This window comes from Candida dubliniensis, chromosome 2, assembly GCF_000026945.1.
Source record: "Candida dubliniensis CD36 chromosome 2, complete sequence".
NCBI classification, from domain to species: domain Eukaryota; kingdom Fungi; phylum Ascomycota; class Pichiomycetes; order Serinales; family Debaryomycetaceae; genus Candida; species Candida dubliniensis.
The window spans coordinates 1,819,992-1,838,724 of NC_012861.1; the positions used below are offsets into that span (position 1 = coordinate 1,819,992).

Sequence of the window (18,733 nt, forward strand, 5' to 3'; positions counted from 1 at the left end):
TACAAAAACAATTTTCCAATATCATATAATATATAATAATAATAATAATAATAAAATTTCAACGACGACTATATAAAAATAAATATATAACCATATATATAAACAAGGAGAAAAAAAAAATGCAACGAATAATGAAAAAAAAAATACCCATTCCTAAAATAAAAAAATCAAAAAATCAAAAATGTAATTTGATGACAATGCCCTAATAATAATAATAATGTTTGATTTAATAATTGAATAACCCGAAAAGAAAAAAAAAAAAAAAAAAGGGGGGGGGGAGGAGGGGGAGGGAGGGGGGAGGAGCAAAACATGAAAATTTGTCTATTTTATTTTTAATTATCTTCTCCAGAATAATGAAATTTTTGTATTTATCTGTGGAAAAATAATTATTTCCCCTTCACCCTCCATATTATTTTAGATTAGTAGATCTATGGATGGATGGATGGAATCGATGGATGGAATCGATGGATGGAATCGATGTATGGATGGATCGATGTATGAATCGATGTATGGATGAATGGGATTGAAAAATGTTTGTAATGTGTAATTCTTTTATTAACAATTGACAAATTCAATAACACTTAATTTAACAGCTGAACATTGTTTAGCAACATTTTCATCATATAAATTATAAAAATCTCCTGATAAACATTGATAAAAAATATTAGAATCACCTAAATATAAATAACCATCTTTAATTGACCAACCAGAACTATAAATAACTCCGGCTTGAGGAATTGGTCCATCAAATTGAAATTGATGATTAGCAACAATACTCCCCCAACGTTCATTAGTATCTTTTAAAACTGAATTATGTAAAGTCATTTGTAAATTATTTTTTGATGAACAAGCTTTAAGAATTGATGATAAAGAATTTTCATTGTCATCAATGTTTGCAGTTGAGTTTGAGTTAGAACCAGTTGCAATTGCTTGACCATCAGATTGAGCTTTAGCAACATTATCAACAGTAGAAGTGGTTTGGTGTTGGATTTGTCCATCATTAATTTGTTTAACAGCAGAAGCAGCAGTAGTAGTAGGGGCAGTTGTAGTTTGATGTTGAATTTGTCCATCATTTATTTGTTGAACTGGTGTAGCTTTAACTGTTTGATGTTGAATTTGTCCATCACTAATTTGAGCAATTGGTTGAGCATTAGTTTGATGTTGAATTTGTCCATCAGTTATTTGAGCAATTGGAGTAGCTTTAACATCTTTATTATCATTTCTAGTCAATGTCGAAGTAGCAGTATCAGTAGAAAGAGCAGAAGCTGATTCAACAGTAACAACTTGAATACCAAAAGTACCACTGAAATCTGTACTAGCACCAGTTGGAATTTTACCTGAAGGTGATAATGTTGAATAATGTTCATCAGGAACAGTAGCAGCTAAAGATGAGCTAATAAAAGCAGCAATACTAACAAGGGTAGAATATTTCATAATTTAGTTCTTGTTGTTGTTGTGGGTGATTTAGATTAGTTTTTGGAAACTTAATGATAATAGAAATAAGTAATTATTGAATATAAAATATAAAAGAAAAGAAAATAAGAAAATAAGAAAGAAAATTATAATAGAGAACAATTCTTCAAAGGTTAATTACTCCAGTTTATATAGTTTTTGATTTTTTTTGAGAGGTTGTGATTTTGTGGTCCTGATGTTTCTAAATAAAGTATTGTTATTGAACTTTTTTTAATTGCTAAATCTACTAAAAAACAATACAACACAATACAATACAATACAATACAAACTTTCCAATCTAAAATATGAATGTTGGTAATAAAAAAAAAAAGGGGGAAGAGAAGAACAGAAGGAGTAGTTGATAACCGGAGTGAATGACATTGATTTAGTGGCTAAAAAGTTTAGTAACATTTGATTTGTGCTGGCTTGATATTCCATTTTCGTTCTACTTGTTTAGTTTAGTTATTGATTTCAACGGAGAGGGTTTTTAAATATATCCGTTGTCATGACTTCTTTTTCTTTTTTTTTTTTTTTTTTTTCAAATTGCAAGTAAAATTGGCAGGGGGGGTTGGGGGAGATTGGTTTAATTTAATTTAGTTTAACTTATGTTTAGGTTGTGTAGAGCATTAGTATTAGTAGTAGTAGTAGTAAGTTTTGCAAAAAGTTTACTTGCAATAACGTGATAATGCGCAGTGGTCTGTGTACTGCATATTACATATGCATGTAATTTGACATGGCTGGTTTGCTGTTAATGACAACAATAACAGTGAACACAAAAGTGATGATGATGATGATGATGGAATCTCCCCACGGTTCAATGAGATAATAATGATGTAATAAATAACAATTGATTGATCTGATCGGTCCATACGACTATTACTATTACTACTAGCAATTGGTTTCAATTGCACGACAAGAACACTGCCCCCCCCCCCTCCTCAAACAATATACACTCACACTCTCACTCACACTCTCACTTTAAGTTGTCTACTTATTATTTTCCATAAGAGCCGGGAATAAACTTCTATTAATAGATCAACTATATATAGAAAAAAAAAAACAAAAAAATAAGATAGATAGATAGATAATAAGAACAATCTAACGATCAAATCTTTCTTTCTTTCTTTCTTTCTAAAGCAACTAATTAATTATCAAAATTAGGATAAGATGAAATGTTTAACTTCTGGTGTCCTTTTTTTTTTTGTTGCAAATCTTTTAAACTAATGTGTGCAATGTTGCCAAGCAAAAGTAAAGTAGTAGTAGTAATAATAATAATAATAGTAATTGATTTGCTAAATGCTGGTCCCCTCCCCCCCACCCCCTGTCTATCATGAATCCCTTTTCTTAAGTTCAACCAATTTTAATTTCATATTCCCGAGATTAAAGAATTATGCAAGAATAAACAATGTAAAAGAAAAGTGACAATATATACACAACCAACTTTAGGTTGACTTGTTGAATCTCTTTCTTTTTTTTTGGAATAATTAAAAATTTTTTTTGTTGTTGCTATTGACAAAGATTGGATGGTTTTTATTTATGTCATTCAAATTTTACATTCCAATCATTTAAGCCTATGACTATGAAATGTAAAGAATCGGAAGAATAAATTTCCACACCGGGGTGACAAATATTTTAAATTTCACAAACGGTCCTCTTGTTGTTCTTGTTGTAAAAAAAAAAAAAAAAAAAAAAAAAATTGTTATGGATTCCGATTCCGGAGTTCACGTGACTCGGTTAGTAAGAGTTTTTGTTTTTGTTTTTTTTTTATTTCTCCAATCAACCAAGGCTTGAATATTTTTAATAAACCACAAGTTAAAGTTTCCTAATATACTTGATTACTATCTAAATAAATGAGTTGGTTTTTTTTTTTGCTTCGATTGAACTTGACTTTTATCACAAAGTCATAATTGAATCCACCAGAAGCTATAAGCTAGCTTTAATGTGTGTGTGTGTGTGTGTGTATATATATATATAGTCGTCCAGTTTTAAGCTTTCATTTTTTTTCTTTTTCTTTTTTTCTTTTAGATTGTACTTTCTAACTTCAATTGAAGTTTTTAACTTTAGTTAATTTGATTTAGCATATTGTTTTTCTTCTTCTTCCCTTTGTTGTTGAAATGGTTATTCAATATTAGTTAATAAACTATAATAATAATAAACTTATTGGCAAATTTAAGCGAAAAAAAAGTTTATTTCTTTTTTTCTTTCTTTCTTTCTTTTTGTTGTTCTAATCCTAATTGGAATATTTTGCTAACTCCGTTTTCCCTAGAAACTTATCATCATCATTATCATCATAATCATTATCATCATAACAATTGAAAATTTTATCAAATTCTTGTTAAAAGATTTTGTTTTTTTAGCAAAGTATTAAAGATAATTATTCAATTCCATGAAAAAAAAAAAAAAAAAAAAAGGTGTCTTCCAATAATTGCTGTCAAAAAAAAAAAGCAATCTCTGTTAATTTAATGTTGCAAAACGCCATATAATTTATATATGTGCCATATTTATAAAATTCTGCGCAAAACAAAACAGCGCCACCAACTCAAATTTTCACCTCAAGTGTAAAATTTGCAAGCATTTTTAAACTGCAAGATTAATCATAAACAATGTAGTAGTAGTAGTAGTAGTAGTAGTAGTAGTAGTACTGTATGTAAAAGTGAGATGGAAGGAGGAGGAGAGGAGGAGAGGGGGCAGTGTGCCAATAAAACAAGGAAAGTCTACACGTTTTAAATAAAGCCGTGGATATTACAAGCAATTGGGAAATAGGCTTTTTTTTTTTCATACTCAAAATTTGTTTTAATTCTTTTATCAATCAATATATACAATCCTTTCCCATTTTTTAAATTAATTCAATCAAACTTAACTTAGTAAAAGATTTAGTTTCCATTTGATTTGACTCAAATGATTTTACAAATATTACAAATATCATCAAATATCATCTAATAAAGTCTTTCATTATGAATAAATTCAAAAAAAAAAAAGATAAGAACAGAGGGGATAGATATATATAATGAGTTTAAAGATTATGAGTATACCATGAGGAGAAAAGTTTGAATTACTCCCACCTCCTACCCCCCCCCCTCCCTCCCCCCACTAACCTCACTAACCTCATTTATGGGAGCATTACTATTAATTGTCATTATTAGTTAATTGGTTATAAGGTTTTTAGCTTTCATTCCATTGAATTGCTAACTATAGCAATTCAAAACCAAGGATTTTAAATTTAAATGTCTAAATCATACAACAAAACAACATATGGTAAATATTGTTGATAAGAATTGAAATTGAAGTTGTTTTCAAACCAAAAAAAAAAAAAAAAAAAAAGAACAAGGATAATTGTGTTTCTTTTTTCAAGAATATAAAACTTCTTCAATATTCATTCTAGAAATAACTTGTTGAAGAAAAGAAAAGAAAAAAACAGGACATTGATGTGGAATAATAAATAATAGGTATTAATAATTGTTTGGTTGTTACCGTTAAAGCAACAAGTAAATGCGGAGACATTACTAAAAGTATTTGAAGTATGGACTTTCTTATTTTTTTATTTTTTGCAATTTCCAATTTCCAATTTCCAATTTCCAATTTCTAATCAATTGCATGTGATTAGTCTAAAGGTTTTTTAAAAACAAGACGATATCAATATTTAATGAAGCTTCTTTAGTTTATTTACACAGACTAAACTGAAAAATAAAAAAAAATACTAGTACGAAAAAACTAGTACAAAAAAACTAGTACAAAAAAACTAGTACAAACCTCATTATATACATGTTTTGTTGCAGAGTAAATTTGAATTTTAATGAAGTTCAAAATCAATCACAGGTTAGCTTCTTTTCAGGAGTGTATTTCTTGTCTTGAATGGCATATAGGCTACAATCACCTTTAATTTTTGATTCTCTTCTATTTATTGAGATTTATGAGGTAGGTATTAATTCTTTCTTTCTTACAATCAAACTAAGTTCATTCTAAAAACAGATATTAATAACAGATTGATTAAGAAATCATACTGAAGCAACGATAAATTACTAACTAATAAGGCAAAGACAAAGGTAAAGGCTAAAAGAAATATATATATATATATATATATATATATTCACAATCCTGAGCCTTTCAATTTAATGTTTTATAGTGCAACCTCCAAAATTGGTTAGGATCCCTTTTCAATTTGTTTAGAGTAAACTAATTTTTTTATATGTCCACTAAACATACTAAAAAAAGGGTATAATTGTATTAATGGGCAGGGAACAAAAACAATTACATGCAATTACATTTTGATATGAAACTTCTATTATTATTATTGTTGTTGTTGTTGTTGTTGTTGTTGTACCACCACATATAACATTTGCGTTACTCTTTAGTTTGCATATTCTAATTGAATTAAATAGACCATTTAACTAATAGTATTATTAGTTTTGCAACAATAATAATAATAATAATAATAATTAATTAATTAATTAATTGATTAGTTTGAGAGGTAGCATTTGCCGAGAATAAAGACACGCCTCAATTCAATTCAATTATTCCTTTTCTATTTTTGTCTCACATCACATCACATTACATTACATTACATTTGTTAACGTTATCGCTCTTTCATTTTTCGTTTATCAATTGTGTCAGATCTCAAAAGTGAAGATAATAAAATCTTTTTTTTTTTTTTTTTTTTTTTTTTTGCCATTTTAGTTTTTTTTTTATTATTTTCGTAAAGAAATCAGTGTCTTTGTTTTACATTTTAATGTGATCAGCATCTGATGTGATGTAATAATAATGATAATGATAATGATAATGATGATGAAACATCTCAAGATGATCTTCATTCTTCTATGCTTGGCAGTTCCAAATAGGTTTTATTTTGACATGACATGATTTGAGTAGTAAAGTTTCATAAAGTAATGGCCTCTAATATCTATCTATTTCAATTACTTTGCTTGTGTGTGTGTGTGAATTGATCAAAAATGAAAAATCTTGACAATTACATTCTGTCCTCCTCCTACCCTCCTACCCTCCTTGATATATTGTTGTTTGTTGTTTTACAATGATTAAAACGTCATAATATACTTGGAATTTTATCATCATTACGTTTTTTGTTTCATTTCGTTCCTTCGTTCCTTCCTTCTTGACACCCCTACCTAAGGGTTTTTTTTTTTTTTTTTTTTTGGCCTCAATTGGATTGGGATGAATGAATCAACCAATACTTTTACCATGAATATAAGTTTTTTTTCTGATACATGGTCTTAATTATCTCATAAGGTCTTGTCAGTATTATATGTTTATTGCTAACTATCTAACTATCTAACTAACTATGTGACGAAAAATTCAAATCAAATTAACGGTTTTTGTGAAGTTTTAAATATTTGTCCTTGGTGCATACCCTTTTTTTTTTTTTTTGTCTGATTTAGACAATTGTGCATTACGAGGTGAAATGGTGATAATAATAATGATGACAACAACAACAAGCAAGCAAGTATAGACGATATGGACAACCTACCTAAATAATAGTAGTAGTTATTGTTAAAGAAAGAAAGAAAGAAAGAAAAAATTTAGATATAATACACTTAGAAATATGTTCAACCAATATGAAAAACAAATTGAATTAGATTTGTTAATTTGTGATATCTATATAATTAATTAATTCTGGAAAAACAAAAAATTCTTTTTTTTTTTTTTTTTTTTTGATAAGTGTCAATTTTAAATAAAACAATAGAAACAAGCCACCTCCCGACCCTCCCCAACCCTCCTCCAACCCTCCCCGTTGTATTGTTTCCAATAATGGCCCATTATTTTTTTTTTTTGGTTGAGGAATGTAATGTGGATAATATAGTGACAATTGCACGAACAGAAATATCCGATATAACCCCCCCTCCCCCCAACCCCTTTTTCCATCAGCCTTCCCCTTGTCCGCACCCCCTACTTGCGCAAACCAAACATACCAATTGCATCGTATTATAAAACTGTGTTTTAAAAGTATCAAATTGTCTTATACGTCATTTTTTTTTAAAAAAAAGACAACAAATAAACAATTGTTTTCCATTATATGGATTTCGGCTTATTAGTTGTATTAGTAACTATTATGTATATATATATGTATGTATGTATGACTCGGAAATTTGTTTTATTTTCCTGTAGTAGTAGTACTACAAATGACTAACTTTTAAATACCCGAAAAGTAAGCAAAAAAAGGGAGAACTAAAGCAATGTTACTGAGAAATATCTTTCTATTTCCGAACCATGGGATGTTCTGCCTAATAGACACTTTGAACACAGTAAAGCCTTTTTTTTTTTTTTTTTTTTTTTTTGCAGAACTAATAATTGAAAAGAACTTAACCATTAAAGGATTTACATGTATTATCAGATTCATGTTGAAAAATCTTGATGGTCATCGTAAAGTAAAGGGTTTGGGTCTGGGTCTGGGTCGGTCGGTCGGCCGGCCGGCTAACACCTCAAACCAAAATCAAAACCAAAACCAAAACGAAAACGAAAACGAAAAAAAAAAAAAAAAAAAAAAAAGGACATACACGAGGTTTCGCCTCGCCTCGCCTCACCTTACCTCACCTCACCTCAACTTGTCGGTTATGCTAGTTTATTGTACAGCAAACTATAACACAAAGTAAATATATATATATATAAGTATCTGCAGAATTACTTTTATGTAGGTATCGGACAAATCTAAACTTGGACAGTGGTGGTGGGTGATGGTCGTGGTCCTGGTCCTGGTCCTGGTGGTGGTGGTTTGTGTGGTAAGAATGTTATTCTATCGATAATATTAGTTTTGTTTCATTATTCTATTCTGAAACAACTTTTCTGTGTAGATCCTTACATACAATGGATATTTATATTCTACTTTCTTCTTTCTTCTTCTTTCTTCTTCTTCCTAGATTATATTGTAGAGGAAAATGACAAAGGAAACACTTTGGTTTGTGACCAACAACAATATTCATTAATTCCAAGATATTTTCATTTGAGGTATTTCTGAATTGTGTAACTTTTACTGATTATATCCTATCATTTATTCTACATTTTGTCAGATATTCTTATTTTTTTTTTATATATAATTTAATCACAAATTTGAATTCATTGTTTGAGATGTTGACAGGTATCTTCTTCTTTCCTTTTTGTACTGTGAATGTTATGATACCATATTTCAAAGCATTCCAACACACAAGTGGTATAACTACAATGGGAAAGTTTCAAAAAAAAAAAAAAAAACGACAACTAAAATATGTAAAGATCGGAGCTTGGTAAGCTTTTGAAACCAAATAGTGGAGAAAAAGGGTGTCCAATTCAGTAATTGACAGTATCAGATTCTCCAAGTTTCTTTTCTTTCTAGGTTTTAGATCCAATGAATATACATCATTCCTCCTCTTCCTCCTCCTCATGATCATGATCATCATCATCATCATCAACTTCCCGCCCGCCTTTAACTAATCTTTTTAAACTTCATCATATGCACAGAAGGGTCTTTTTGTTTTTTTTTTTTAGAGAACAGAGAGTTTAGTATCTTCAAGTAAAAAAAAAAAAAAACTCTCAAGTTCTTAACTCTTTGATAATTCCTCTTTCTTTCTCTTTCTCTCTTTCTCTTTCTCTTTCTTCCTAAAATTCTACCGCTTAACACATTTATGTAACACAAAACAACAAAATACCCTCTAATAATTTTTTTTTTTTTTTTTTTTAAATTTGTTTTTGTTACTTTGGATTTTAAAATAAAGGGAATTTTGACTAAAAACTAAAACTGAAAGGTTTCCCTGTTATTTTTCTTATTTTTCTTAATTTCTAGGAGGAGGAAAAAGCAGAGAGGGAGGGGGGTTTGCTTGTGTCAGATGTATGCATATTCTATTCACTACTCTGTATTGTTTAATGAGTTCACATCAGGGTGAATTTAATTGTTAGTGGTCTCTGCATATCGTTCCAATTATAATATGGATTGATTGGTATAAATATAAATATCCCTCTACTTCCCTCTTAAAAAGTTTAACCTACCCCTTGTATTTCTCGGGCATAATTTTATTATCCGTTTCTTTCAAACATTCATAACTAGAATCAATCTTTTTGTTTCAATTATTTTTCACTCACTCCCCCCTACCCCTACCTTTTCCCCCTTACCTTACCTTTCCCCCTTTACCTTTCACCCTAATATTCTATTATTATTATAATCAAAAAGATTAAATCTTAATATTATTGTTTGTCCTTCCACCAATTTTGCAATAAAATAAAAATCATTATCAATTCCTCCAACCCTAGTTTAACGTTCGTTTGAACTTGTTCAGTATTCAAATCCTTATTCTTTTTTATTATTATTATTATTATTATTATTATACTATCTTTAGTTCATTATTTTATTGTTTATATAGCATTAATCATTTAGCTATGTATTAAAATCAAGTAATGTCAAATAGCCCCAATCCGAACAATCCAAACAATCATCATCTAAACAAATCTCCAAATAATTTATCCAATAATAAACTCACTAATATGCTGTATTCTCAAGTTCAAACAACTTTACCACCTCAATTTACTGAATATCCACAACAAGCATTTGTACAACAAACATATCAACAACAACAGCATCAATATTTGCAAGCTCAACAAGCATTTCAACAACATCAACAACTTCAACTTTTAATGCAACAACCAGCACAACAACCACAACAACAACAACAACAACAGCAGCAGCTACAACCTTTTCCTTCAACTCAGATACCAGTTCTCCAACAACAACAACTACAACAACAGCAACAGGTTTATTCGCAACCAATAAATCAAAATGAAAACTATTACATACAAGCACCCCGAGGATACAGTAGCAGCAGCAGCAATATAAACTTACAACAATATCCTTTGAATGAACCAAGACAAACAAGTGTGCCTTCAATTTCTCCAGAGAAACAACAAAGCATTAATTTCAATTCTGAAAACTACAATTATTTGGTTCCATCTTTACCCCCATTGAACACAATTGGGGCCACTACTACATCGCATACTCCTCAACAGCAGCAGCAACAACAACAACAACAACAAGTCTATAATACTTCTCCATTGTCGGCTACTTATGTGCACGAAAACTCTCAGTTTGTGGTACCATCAGTGGACACAACCAGAAGTTATCCAATGACAACTGTTCGTGGTGGTAGTGGTGGTGGTGGTGGTGGTATTGCTCCTCCCAAAAGAGGTAGAAAAAGAAGACATACTGCTACTGTTCATAATATGACTCCTGAAACCGCTGAAAGAAATAGATGTCGTATTTGTAATAAACAATTCAAACGTCCATCATCATTACAAACTCATTATTATTCTCATACTGGAGAAAAAATATTTAAATGTCCTTGGGATGGATGTGGTAGATTGTTTTCTGTTAAATCTAATATGACAAGACATTATAGATTACATGAACGAGATTTCAAAAGAGCTCAAGAACGTGAATTTGCACCTTCCCAACAACAACAACAACAACAACATCATCAACATCAAGTACCTAATATTGGAAGTGTCTCTCATTCATCTGCACCAATTCTACAACCACAACAACAACAACAACAACAACAAGAAACATTTAATACCAATAATCAAAATTTGGGGTGAAATGATTCTTCAGTCAAAAAAAAAAAAAAAAAAAAAAAAAAATAAACTTTCATTTCAAATTCAATAATCAATCATTAGTTATCTTTTATTTTATTTTATTTTATTCTATTTTATTTATTTTGTTTTCAATAATTTAAATTGTCTTTCATTTGCTTGTTTTCCATTTATCATTCAAAAACTTATCATAATGCAAAACCTGTATCTTTAATGTTCCTACTTGTAATAATAACACTTCCCTGCCCAAATTCTTCGTCACTCCTTTAATGATTATTATTCACAGCTGGTTGTTATAGTTCCGTTTGAAATTTTTTTTTTTTTCCTTTCCTTTCCTTTCCTTTCCCCTTATATTCCGTGAGTTTTATTCTGTGTTTTTACCGCCGCCGCCGCTCCCTTGCTAGAGTTAAACTTCATTTAATATATTTATGTCCTTCCTTTAAATATTCCAAATAATATAATAAGTGTAATGTCTTAACGATCTTTAATATATAAAATTATACATAAATTGATTCTTAGTTGGTGTAGAGAATTGTGAACTTTTTCACACTTATTCAAGTTGCAAAAAAAAAAAAAAAAAAAAATAAAAAAAAAAAAAAAAATTTTTTTTTAATGTACCCCCATGATCTACGTCAGTAATTAATATTAGATGGACATCGATTTCTGTAATTGAATCATTTATCAATGATTAACCAAGAGTAATCGATTGACAGCAATGATAAAGATTGTTGTTTACATTCAATGTATTCCTAACTGCCAAGTGTATTCTTTATTTGTTATTACCAGTTCAAAAAGACATATGCACTTTACCTACTACTAATTTGCAACTTTGCAAGCAAAAAAAAAAAAAAAAAAAAAAAAAAAAAGAAAATGGAAAATCCTGAGACCCTTTTGATCCCCACCGTCAAGAACATTTAAGAAACATTTCTAATTCCTTTCTTAAATATGTTGGATAAATTTCAAATTTTCAAAGATCTTTCAAAACATCATGGAAGTGTTGACTACTATTCTTGTTGTTGTTGTTGTTGTTGTTGTTGTTGTATTTCTATTGCTGTGGCTTACGTTTCAAATTTTATCTTTCCTTTCTAACACCCCCCCCCCCTTCAACTCCCCTTGTTCCAGAATCCATGTTTCAAAATTGAATTTTATTTTATAAAAAGATCATCAGTGAATACTTTTCTATTTCTTTTCTTTTTTTTTTTTTTTTTTTTTTTTTTCTTTCTTTCAAGTATCATTATAGCTTGCATAAACTTTTATGAACTTGTACATAATACAGAAATACACAACATAATAGTTTGTGTACAAAATACTACTACTACTACTACTACCAAGGATTTTTGATTTGATTATTACCAATTGAAACACTAGATATCAAACATACTTTCTTCTCACCTCAAAAATATTTGGTTTGTTTTTGATTGTTTGCAATTGGGTAAGCTTTTTTTTTTTTTTTTTTTTGAGGGTGGGGAGGGGGAGGGGAAATACTAAATATATCAACCACATACCAATTCGATTTTGATGTTGATGGAAATATGTAAAACATATCCTCTTAATCTCTTTTACATGAATTCCAAATTCGTTTATGTTTGTCTTACGCCCACTTTAATTGCTTTTCATGTTAGAATGCTCAAATTGGTACACATATGCATATTGTCAATAGTAATAACAATTTGTGCATATACAGCAACAACAACAACAACAACAAAAACAGCAACAACAGCTTGAGGAAGAAAAAGAAAACAGGCAGTCAATCAGGCAATCTTTTCATCATCATCATCATCCCCATGAACACTGCAAATAAGATAGCCGACTGCGATTATTCAAAACTGCGTTTTGGTGTATGGTAGAGCCTCATTATATTGCTTGTCGGCAAAAAAAAAAAAAAAAAAAAAAAAAAAAAATTTACATATCATGTCCTACTGCAAATATGCAAAGTTATGCCAGTAATGGTTATCCTCTCTTGATCTTAAATACTGCTAATATATAGCAGGTTTAACTTGATTTGCTACTATCACGGTTCATGCTTGCTGGCTTATAGTTTTTTTTTTTTTTTTTTTTTCAATCCGTTAAAAGATCGTTTGTGTTGTGGGCTGATATTTTGTTTAAAAACTAGCTTGTAGAATTACTAAAAATAAACAAAAATTATCAAGTGATCTTCCAACAAGAATTAAGATATCATTACAAATGGACTGATTTTGAAGTTGCAAAACACAAGTCTGGTTCAAGTGATCAAAAATCTTATATTAATATTAATATTGTTTATTTTTTTTTTTCTTTCAAAGTCGTGTGACAAGATCAAATCACGTGATTAACTGTTGGTTTGACGTTTGAACCAACCAAATTGGAGTAAATGTGAATTATTCAGAACGGAAAAAAAAAAAAAAAAAAAGAGTATTAATCCCAAGCACACTGTCAACAACAATCAATTACACAATACATATATAATGGCTGCTGGACACATTGCAAGATATATTCGTCATGCTCCAGCTATAAAACCACATGTTCCAGCTTATGTGAAATGGAGTTCCAAACTTTTAGGTGCTACTATGTGGTTTTGGATTATGTTGAGAATTAAAGAAGATGGGCCAGTTATGTTTGGTCTTAAATTACCATTTGAACATCATTAGTTATTCACAGAAACTACCCAAAAAAAAAGGGATAACTTTAGGCTATACAAGTTGGTTTTTAATGGTTTATGACTTATTTCCTATACATGTATATTTATTCTATCAATAAACAGGGAACAATTCATTGTTGATTTTTTTTTTTTTTTTTTTTTTTTTGGTTGTTTGATTGTTGTTGTTGTTGTTGTTGTTGTTGTTGTCATTATTACTAGTATAATGTTATACTATCGCGAGGATCTATTTCCATTACCTCGTCGACCACGATAAGACCCTCTTCCTCCTCCTCCTCCTCCTCCTCTCAGACCTCTGCCACCTCTTGACCCTCCACGACCGCCACGTTCTTTCCCACCACCACCACCACCACCACCACGATAATTAGTGGATTTATGAGGTGGCCGCACTGATTCTTCTTCTTTATTGTCTGTAATATCATCTTTAATGGTGTTATCGTCTGAAATCTTGAAATTGAAATTGAACCCTTGACTGGTACAGTAATCTAAATTAAAATTACCCAAATTATCCAACTTAAAAATCACAATGTTATACTTTCCAGAGTCAGAATTATTGTAATCACATAAATTAAAATGCCATAGATTATAATATGCTTGGAAATAATAATCATTGATTCGTTTCAATAATTTCTTATTCAATTCTGAGTTGTCTTCAGTAAATAAACTCAATGGAACTATTTTCTCCAGTGAATCAGTTATAGAAACAGGAATTTTATCAAACAAACTTAACCCCAATTCAATCAAATTTTTCAAACTTTCATTCGTATCATTGTTTACAAGCTCTATCAATTCATCTTTTATTACTAACCACAATTCACCTAAGATCATTCGAAGTCGAGAAAACTTTGATCGATAGTTTTCAACATATCCAGAAGATCCACCCATACTATCAACAAAACTCATACCATTCCCCATCACCGGATATCGGAAATGTAAGCCTTGACTGATGGTGAAATCTGCATGTGTGATTATTGCCAAATGTTCCAAAAGCGGTGATTTAACAACTGGTACATGACTAATGAAAATATTGATTGTTGCATTCTTCATAGTACTAGTTGTTAAAGACTTTGAGTTTGTTACATTAATATATAATTCAGCTATTTGTAATAATGAAATCCAAAGCTCACCAACTTTCCCACAAATTCCTAGATAATTTAAATTCCCATTATCAAATAAACTATGTATTTTTAAAATGCCACCTAAACCATATAGCTTGATATTTGGTGATCCATTGGTTGTTTTGATTTCATAATTGTTTTTGTGATCGAGTAAAAATAAATTAGGAATAATTATCTGTTTTGTTTGTATCTTATCAATGATTTTAGGGTCATCTAATGGACCAAAAATGGTATATATTGGACAAGGTAATACTTTTTCTCCATCAATATATTGTTGAAATTGACTGATACATTCTTTTGATGATAATAATTTTGATTTAAATAAAGCTAATTCATCAGGACTTGTAGAAGTTCCATTTGTTGATGAAATCTTACTTGAATTATTTAATTCTTCAACCAAATCAGGTTTCAATACTTCCAGAAAGGCAACTATTTGCTTAAGATAATTCAACTCATTATAATCTTGAATTGTATTTATATCCCAAAATCCAAAATTACCAGTATGTATAATCAAGTCAATTGGTTGGTGTTGGTTGTATAATTTGGTCAAAATGTCGAAATTCCCTTGAATATCGGATAATGTTAATATTCTCAATCCATTAATTGATTGAAGCATTGTTCAAAAGTGACAGAGGAGGGGGGGGGGGGGTGGTACTGTTTGGTTTATAAATGTTTATTGAGATATTAAAATGAATGCACTTCGTAATTGGCTCTATTTGATATTTTCTCACTTTAATTATTTTAGTTGTTTATTATTATCATTGTGATTACTCTATTTTTCTTTTTTTTTTTTTTTTTTTCGTTTGGAAGTTCAAATGGTCAAGATAGCGGTAGTGGTAGTAGATGGGTTGGGCTTGGTGGCGTGCATGGGAAAAAAAACAAACAAAATTCAGGCCAGGTCGACCCAGCCAAGCATCCATAGGTCGACCTTCATTCGTAACCATAATCCTATGGACACCACATTATTTTATATATCTAATTGCCCTATTTTTTTTTTTTTTTTTTTTTTTTTTTACATTCTAATTCGTTTGTTGAAATTAATAGGATAACTTAGTTCCCATCCTCCACATTATGGCAGTGGGGAAGATAATGCTGGAAGTTATATCAGTTTCAAATCTGTATCTGTTTATCATAATGTTCTCTTTTTTTTTTCTTTCGTAGTGAAATGATAATTTTTCCCAAATTGGAAACTTTTAAACATAAACTTGCAGAAACAGGTCTCAAGCTTAATGATGATTTTACGTGACAATTTGAAATCTAAAGCGTAAAAGGTTATGAAATGTTCCTACATGGTTTTTTGAGTAATAATCATTACAGTGAAGAGGCTGAGATTATTATTATTATTATTGTTGTTGTGGAATGATCAAAAGCAAACGTAATCTTAGCTTTCCAAGGGGGGGGGGAGGAGACGTGGTTAAAAATTATGTTGCAGGAATTGACGGGATCAATTTGTAGGAACCGGCTGTTCCAAAGTTCTTCTAGAAAAATATTCCAAAACAAAAAAAAAAAAAAAAAAAAAAAAAATGATGCCACATCTTTTGGTAGCATTGGTTTACATGAACTTGGCCTTTTCTTTTTATTCCGTCTAGGATTATATTCTTTTAATTTGTTTAGTTTTCTTTCATTTTCAGCCATACTTCTTAAATTGATATAAACAATACATGATCCAATATATAGTAGTGGTAACCACGAGGTTATTATAAACTCAAAGTGGTTACAAAGAAGAAAATAAAAAATGTGGTCATAGATTCGATATCGATGATGAAACGGGGCTAGGAAAAAGAAAAAAATGCAAGAAGAACCGCACTGCACCGCGCGGAGTGAAGCAAAATAAAAACGGGAACTAGGCGCGAATAGGGAAGAAGAAAAAAAAAAAAAAAATAAAAAAGGAAAAATAATAAATTGAATCAAAACCTGAAATGGGAACCGAAATGAAATTGGCATTCCACAGTCCCCTAATAATTATAAAAGAATTTTAATCCTTGATAATAATTATCATTTCATTATTTAAAATCCATATTATTTATTCTTCCATTGTATATATTTAAAATCATCCCAGTTTACGACTTGGACAAAATATATTCTTCTATTTATCTAATTTATTTGTCCCTACTTTTACAACTACAGCATTTATATCCACACATACACAAACGTTAAGTATCTATTATTTATAGAAACCAATTATGCGAACATGTTAGAACCTCAGCAAAGAATCAGGAACGCCATAATAGAGGGGAACCTACCCATTGTCAAACGAATATTATCCCGGTTCTCCGAACTATGGTTGAACATAGACCCAAAGAACCAAGGGTGGAGCAATCTCCACTATGCATCGTACTATGGACATTATTTGATATGTATCCATTTAATATCATACATAAATAAGACAATAGGCAGCTTGGAACAGCATTATACCAAACTAGATTTGGTGGCCTTTGACGATACCACTGTATTGCATCTTTGTATGGAAAAGAAACACGCTCAAACATTGCATTATTTATTGCAAGAATTCCCAGGAAAAATATGGTTGAATTCCCTTGGTGGAAGCTCCAGACAAACACCGTTGCATTATAGTTGCATTTACGATTTCAAAGAAGGGACAAAGTTGCTATTGGAGTTTGGGGCTCAATGGAATATACAGGATTCCCATGGCGATACATGTCTACATCTTTGCTTTCAGTTTGGAAGTGTTGGCTGCTTATATGAATTACTCAAATATATTATCATCTATTCCAAAACAAAGGAAGATTCATTTAAGAAAATCGAGGAGTTGGAGAATGTCAAAAACAACCAGAATTGGGTAGCCAAGGATTATTCATCAAGCTTTGATTTGATTACCCAATATGAGGAAATGAAAAGAGATCTACTATCTCAGGACTATACCGGTGCAGCTTCTGACCTAAAGTTCTCAGCCGAGTCAACAACACTGCCAAATCTTGAAGTGGCATCAATTGACACTCTAGGTAACAAAGTATTAGCAAGCCCAATTGTACTGATGTCGCTGCAACAGTCGGTGGTTAATAATGACAAAAACTTTGAAGGACGTCAGCATTCACAATCATTGCCACCTGTGTTCAAGGCACAGCCACAGCCATTAATCAGACAAAGATCAAATACAACGTATATTTATAAACCACCATCCGCCTTAACCATAGCCACTGAAGGTTTAACAGGTAGGCCATCCTCCGCCAATTCATCGCCATTGTCACCAATGACTCCTCAGGCAACAACATCGAATAGAGCACCGTCATTGAAATCAGTTACAATATCGCCTTCAGTCCGTACAAACGGAACTGCAAACTATTCCGCAGTCACAGACGATGAACCAATTTCCCCACACTCAGTAGTATCTATAACTTCGTCATTTAATCTGTCGCCAAATTACAAATTAGGCTCAAGAAAGAAGAGTTTTTCGTTTTCTAAATCGGTTCCATTACCATCGATAAACTCTGAAAATGTTTTGTGGCCCTCAGTAAATGAAGAGGCAATGACAGAGTCACTGGCTCAACAAATATCACCCATAAAACGATCAGCAGCAGATCATAAGCTGAGAAAGAATTCATCAGCCTCTTCTATCGCTGCCAAACTTGCGTTTAATTCTAGTCATTCATCACCAAATCATAACGAGAATTTGAGGAAACGGGCCGTATCCAAATCTAATAGTGTACACAGCAATAGCTTGAATAGTACCTCATCTGTTGGTAGCACAATCAGTTCTAGCAGTGTATCGAATATTGATACCGAAATATTGAGAAAAACAAAATCGTCTGGCACTCTTCCAACCAATAGTAGTCACAACAATAACAATGGGACGAGAATCCCAATTACTTTAAATAATAGCAGTGTGACCTCTTTGAATAGTAATGGTTCAGATAATTTGAAAAAGTATAGTGTTCATAGTATTAGTTTCAGCAGAGTGAGATGAAGAAAGATAATTTAACTTGAGAATTAATGGTTTCAGAGTTTT

General features: G+C 30.7%; 6 protein-coding genes across 6 annotated transcripts; 3 read left to right on the top strand and 3 right to left on the bottom strand. All coding sequences in view use genetic code 12, as the record gives it.

Annotated features, from left to right (window-relative positions):
* Nucleotides 1–555: 555 nt before the first annotated feature.
* On the bottom strand, nucleotides 556–1,434 carry CD36_23050 (covalently-linked cell wall protein, putative; the record flags this gene model as incomplete). The annotated part of the gene is made up of 1 exon (XM_002418734.1): nucleotides 556–1,434. One exon carries the CDS (start codon nucleotides 1,432–1,434, stop codon nucleotides 556–558), a length of 879 nt encoding a protein of 292 aa, XP_002418779.1.
* Nucleotides 1,435–7,637: 6,203 nt separating this feature from the next.
* Nucleotides 7,638–8,054, top strand: CD36_23060 (bud site selection protein, putative; the record flags this gene model as incomplete). Its single annotated transcript, XM_002418735.1, has 1 exon — nucleotides 7,638–8,054. One exon carries the CDS (start codon nucleotides 7,638–7,640, stop codon nucleotides 8,052–8,054), a length of 417 nt encoding a protein of 138 aa, XP_002418780.1.
* A 1,771-nt stretch (nucleotides 8,055–9,825) lies between these two features.
* On the top strand, nucleotides 9,826–11,019 carry CD36_23070 (zinc finger protein, putative; the record flags this gene model as incomplete). The annotated part of the gene is made up of 1 exon (XM_002418736.1): nucleotides 9,826–11,019. One exon carries the CDS (start codon nucleotides 9,826–9,828, stop codon nucleotides 11,017–11,019), a length of 1,194 nt encoding a protein of 397 aa, XP_002418781.1.
* Nucleotides 11,020–13,861: 2,842 nt separating this feature from the next.
* CD36_23080 (conserved hypothetical protein) lies at nucleotides 13,862–15,382 on the bottom strand (the record flags this gene model as incomplete). The annotated part of the gene is made up of 1 exon (XM_002418737.1): nucleotides 13,862–15,382. The coding sequence occupies one exon, from the start codon at nucleotides 15,380–15,382 to the stop codon at nucleotides 13,862–13,864; it is 1,521 nt and encodes a 506-aa protein (XP_002418782.1).
* A 695-nt stretch (nucleotides 15,383–16,077) lies between these two features.
* CD36_23090 (hypothetical membrane protein) lies at nucleotides 16,078–16,710 on the bottom strand (the record flags this gene model as incomplete). The annotated part of the gene is made up of 1 exon (XM_002418738.1): nucleotides 16,078–16,710. The coding sequence occupies one exon, from the start codon at nucleotides 16,708–16,710 to the stop codon at nucleotides 16,078–16,080; it is 633 nt and encodes a 210-aa protein (XP_002418783.1).
* Nucleotides 16,711–16,957: 247 nt separating this feature from the next.
* Nucleotides 16,958–18,691, top strand: CD36_23100 (ankyrin repeat-containing protein, putative; the record flags this gene model as incomplete). The annotated part of the gene is made up of 1 exon (XM_002418739.1): nucleotides 16,958–18,691. One exon carries the CDS (start codon nucleotides 16,958–16,960, stop codon nucleotides 18,689–18,691), a length of 1,734 nt encoding a protein of 577 aa, XP_002418784.1.
* Nucleotides 18,692–18,733: the final 42 nt, after the last annotated feature.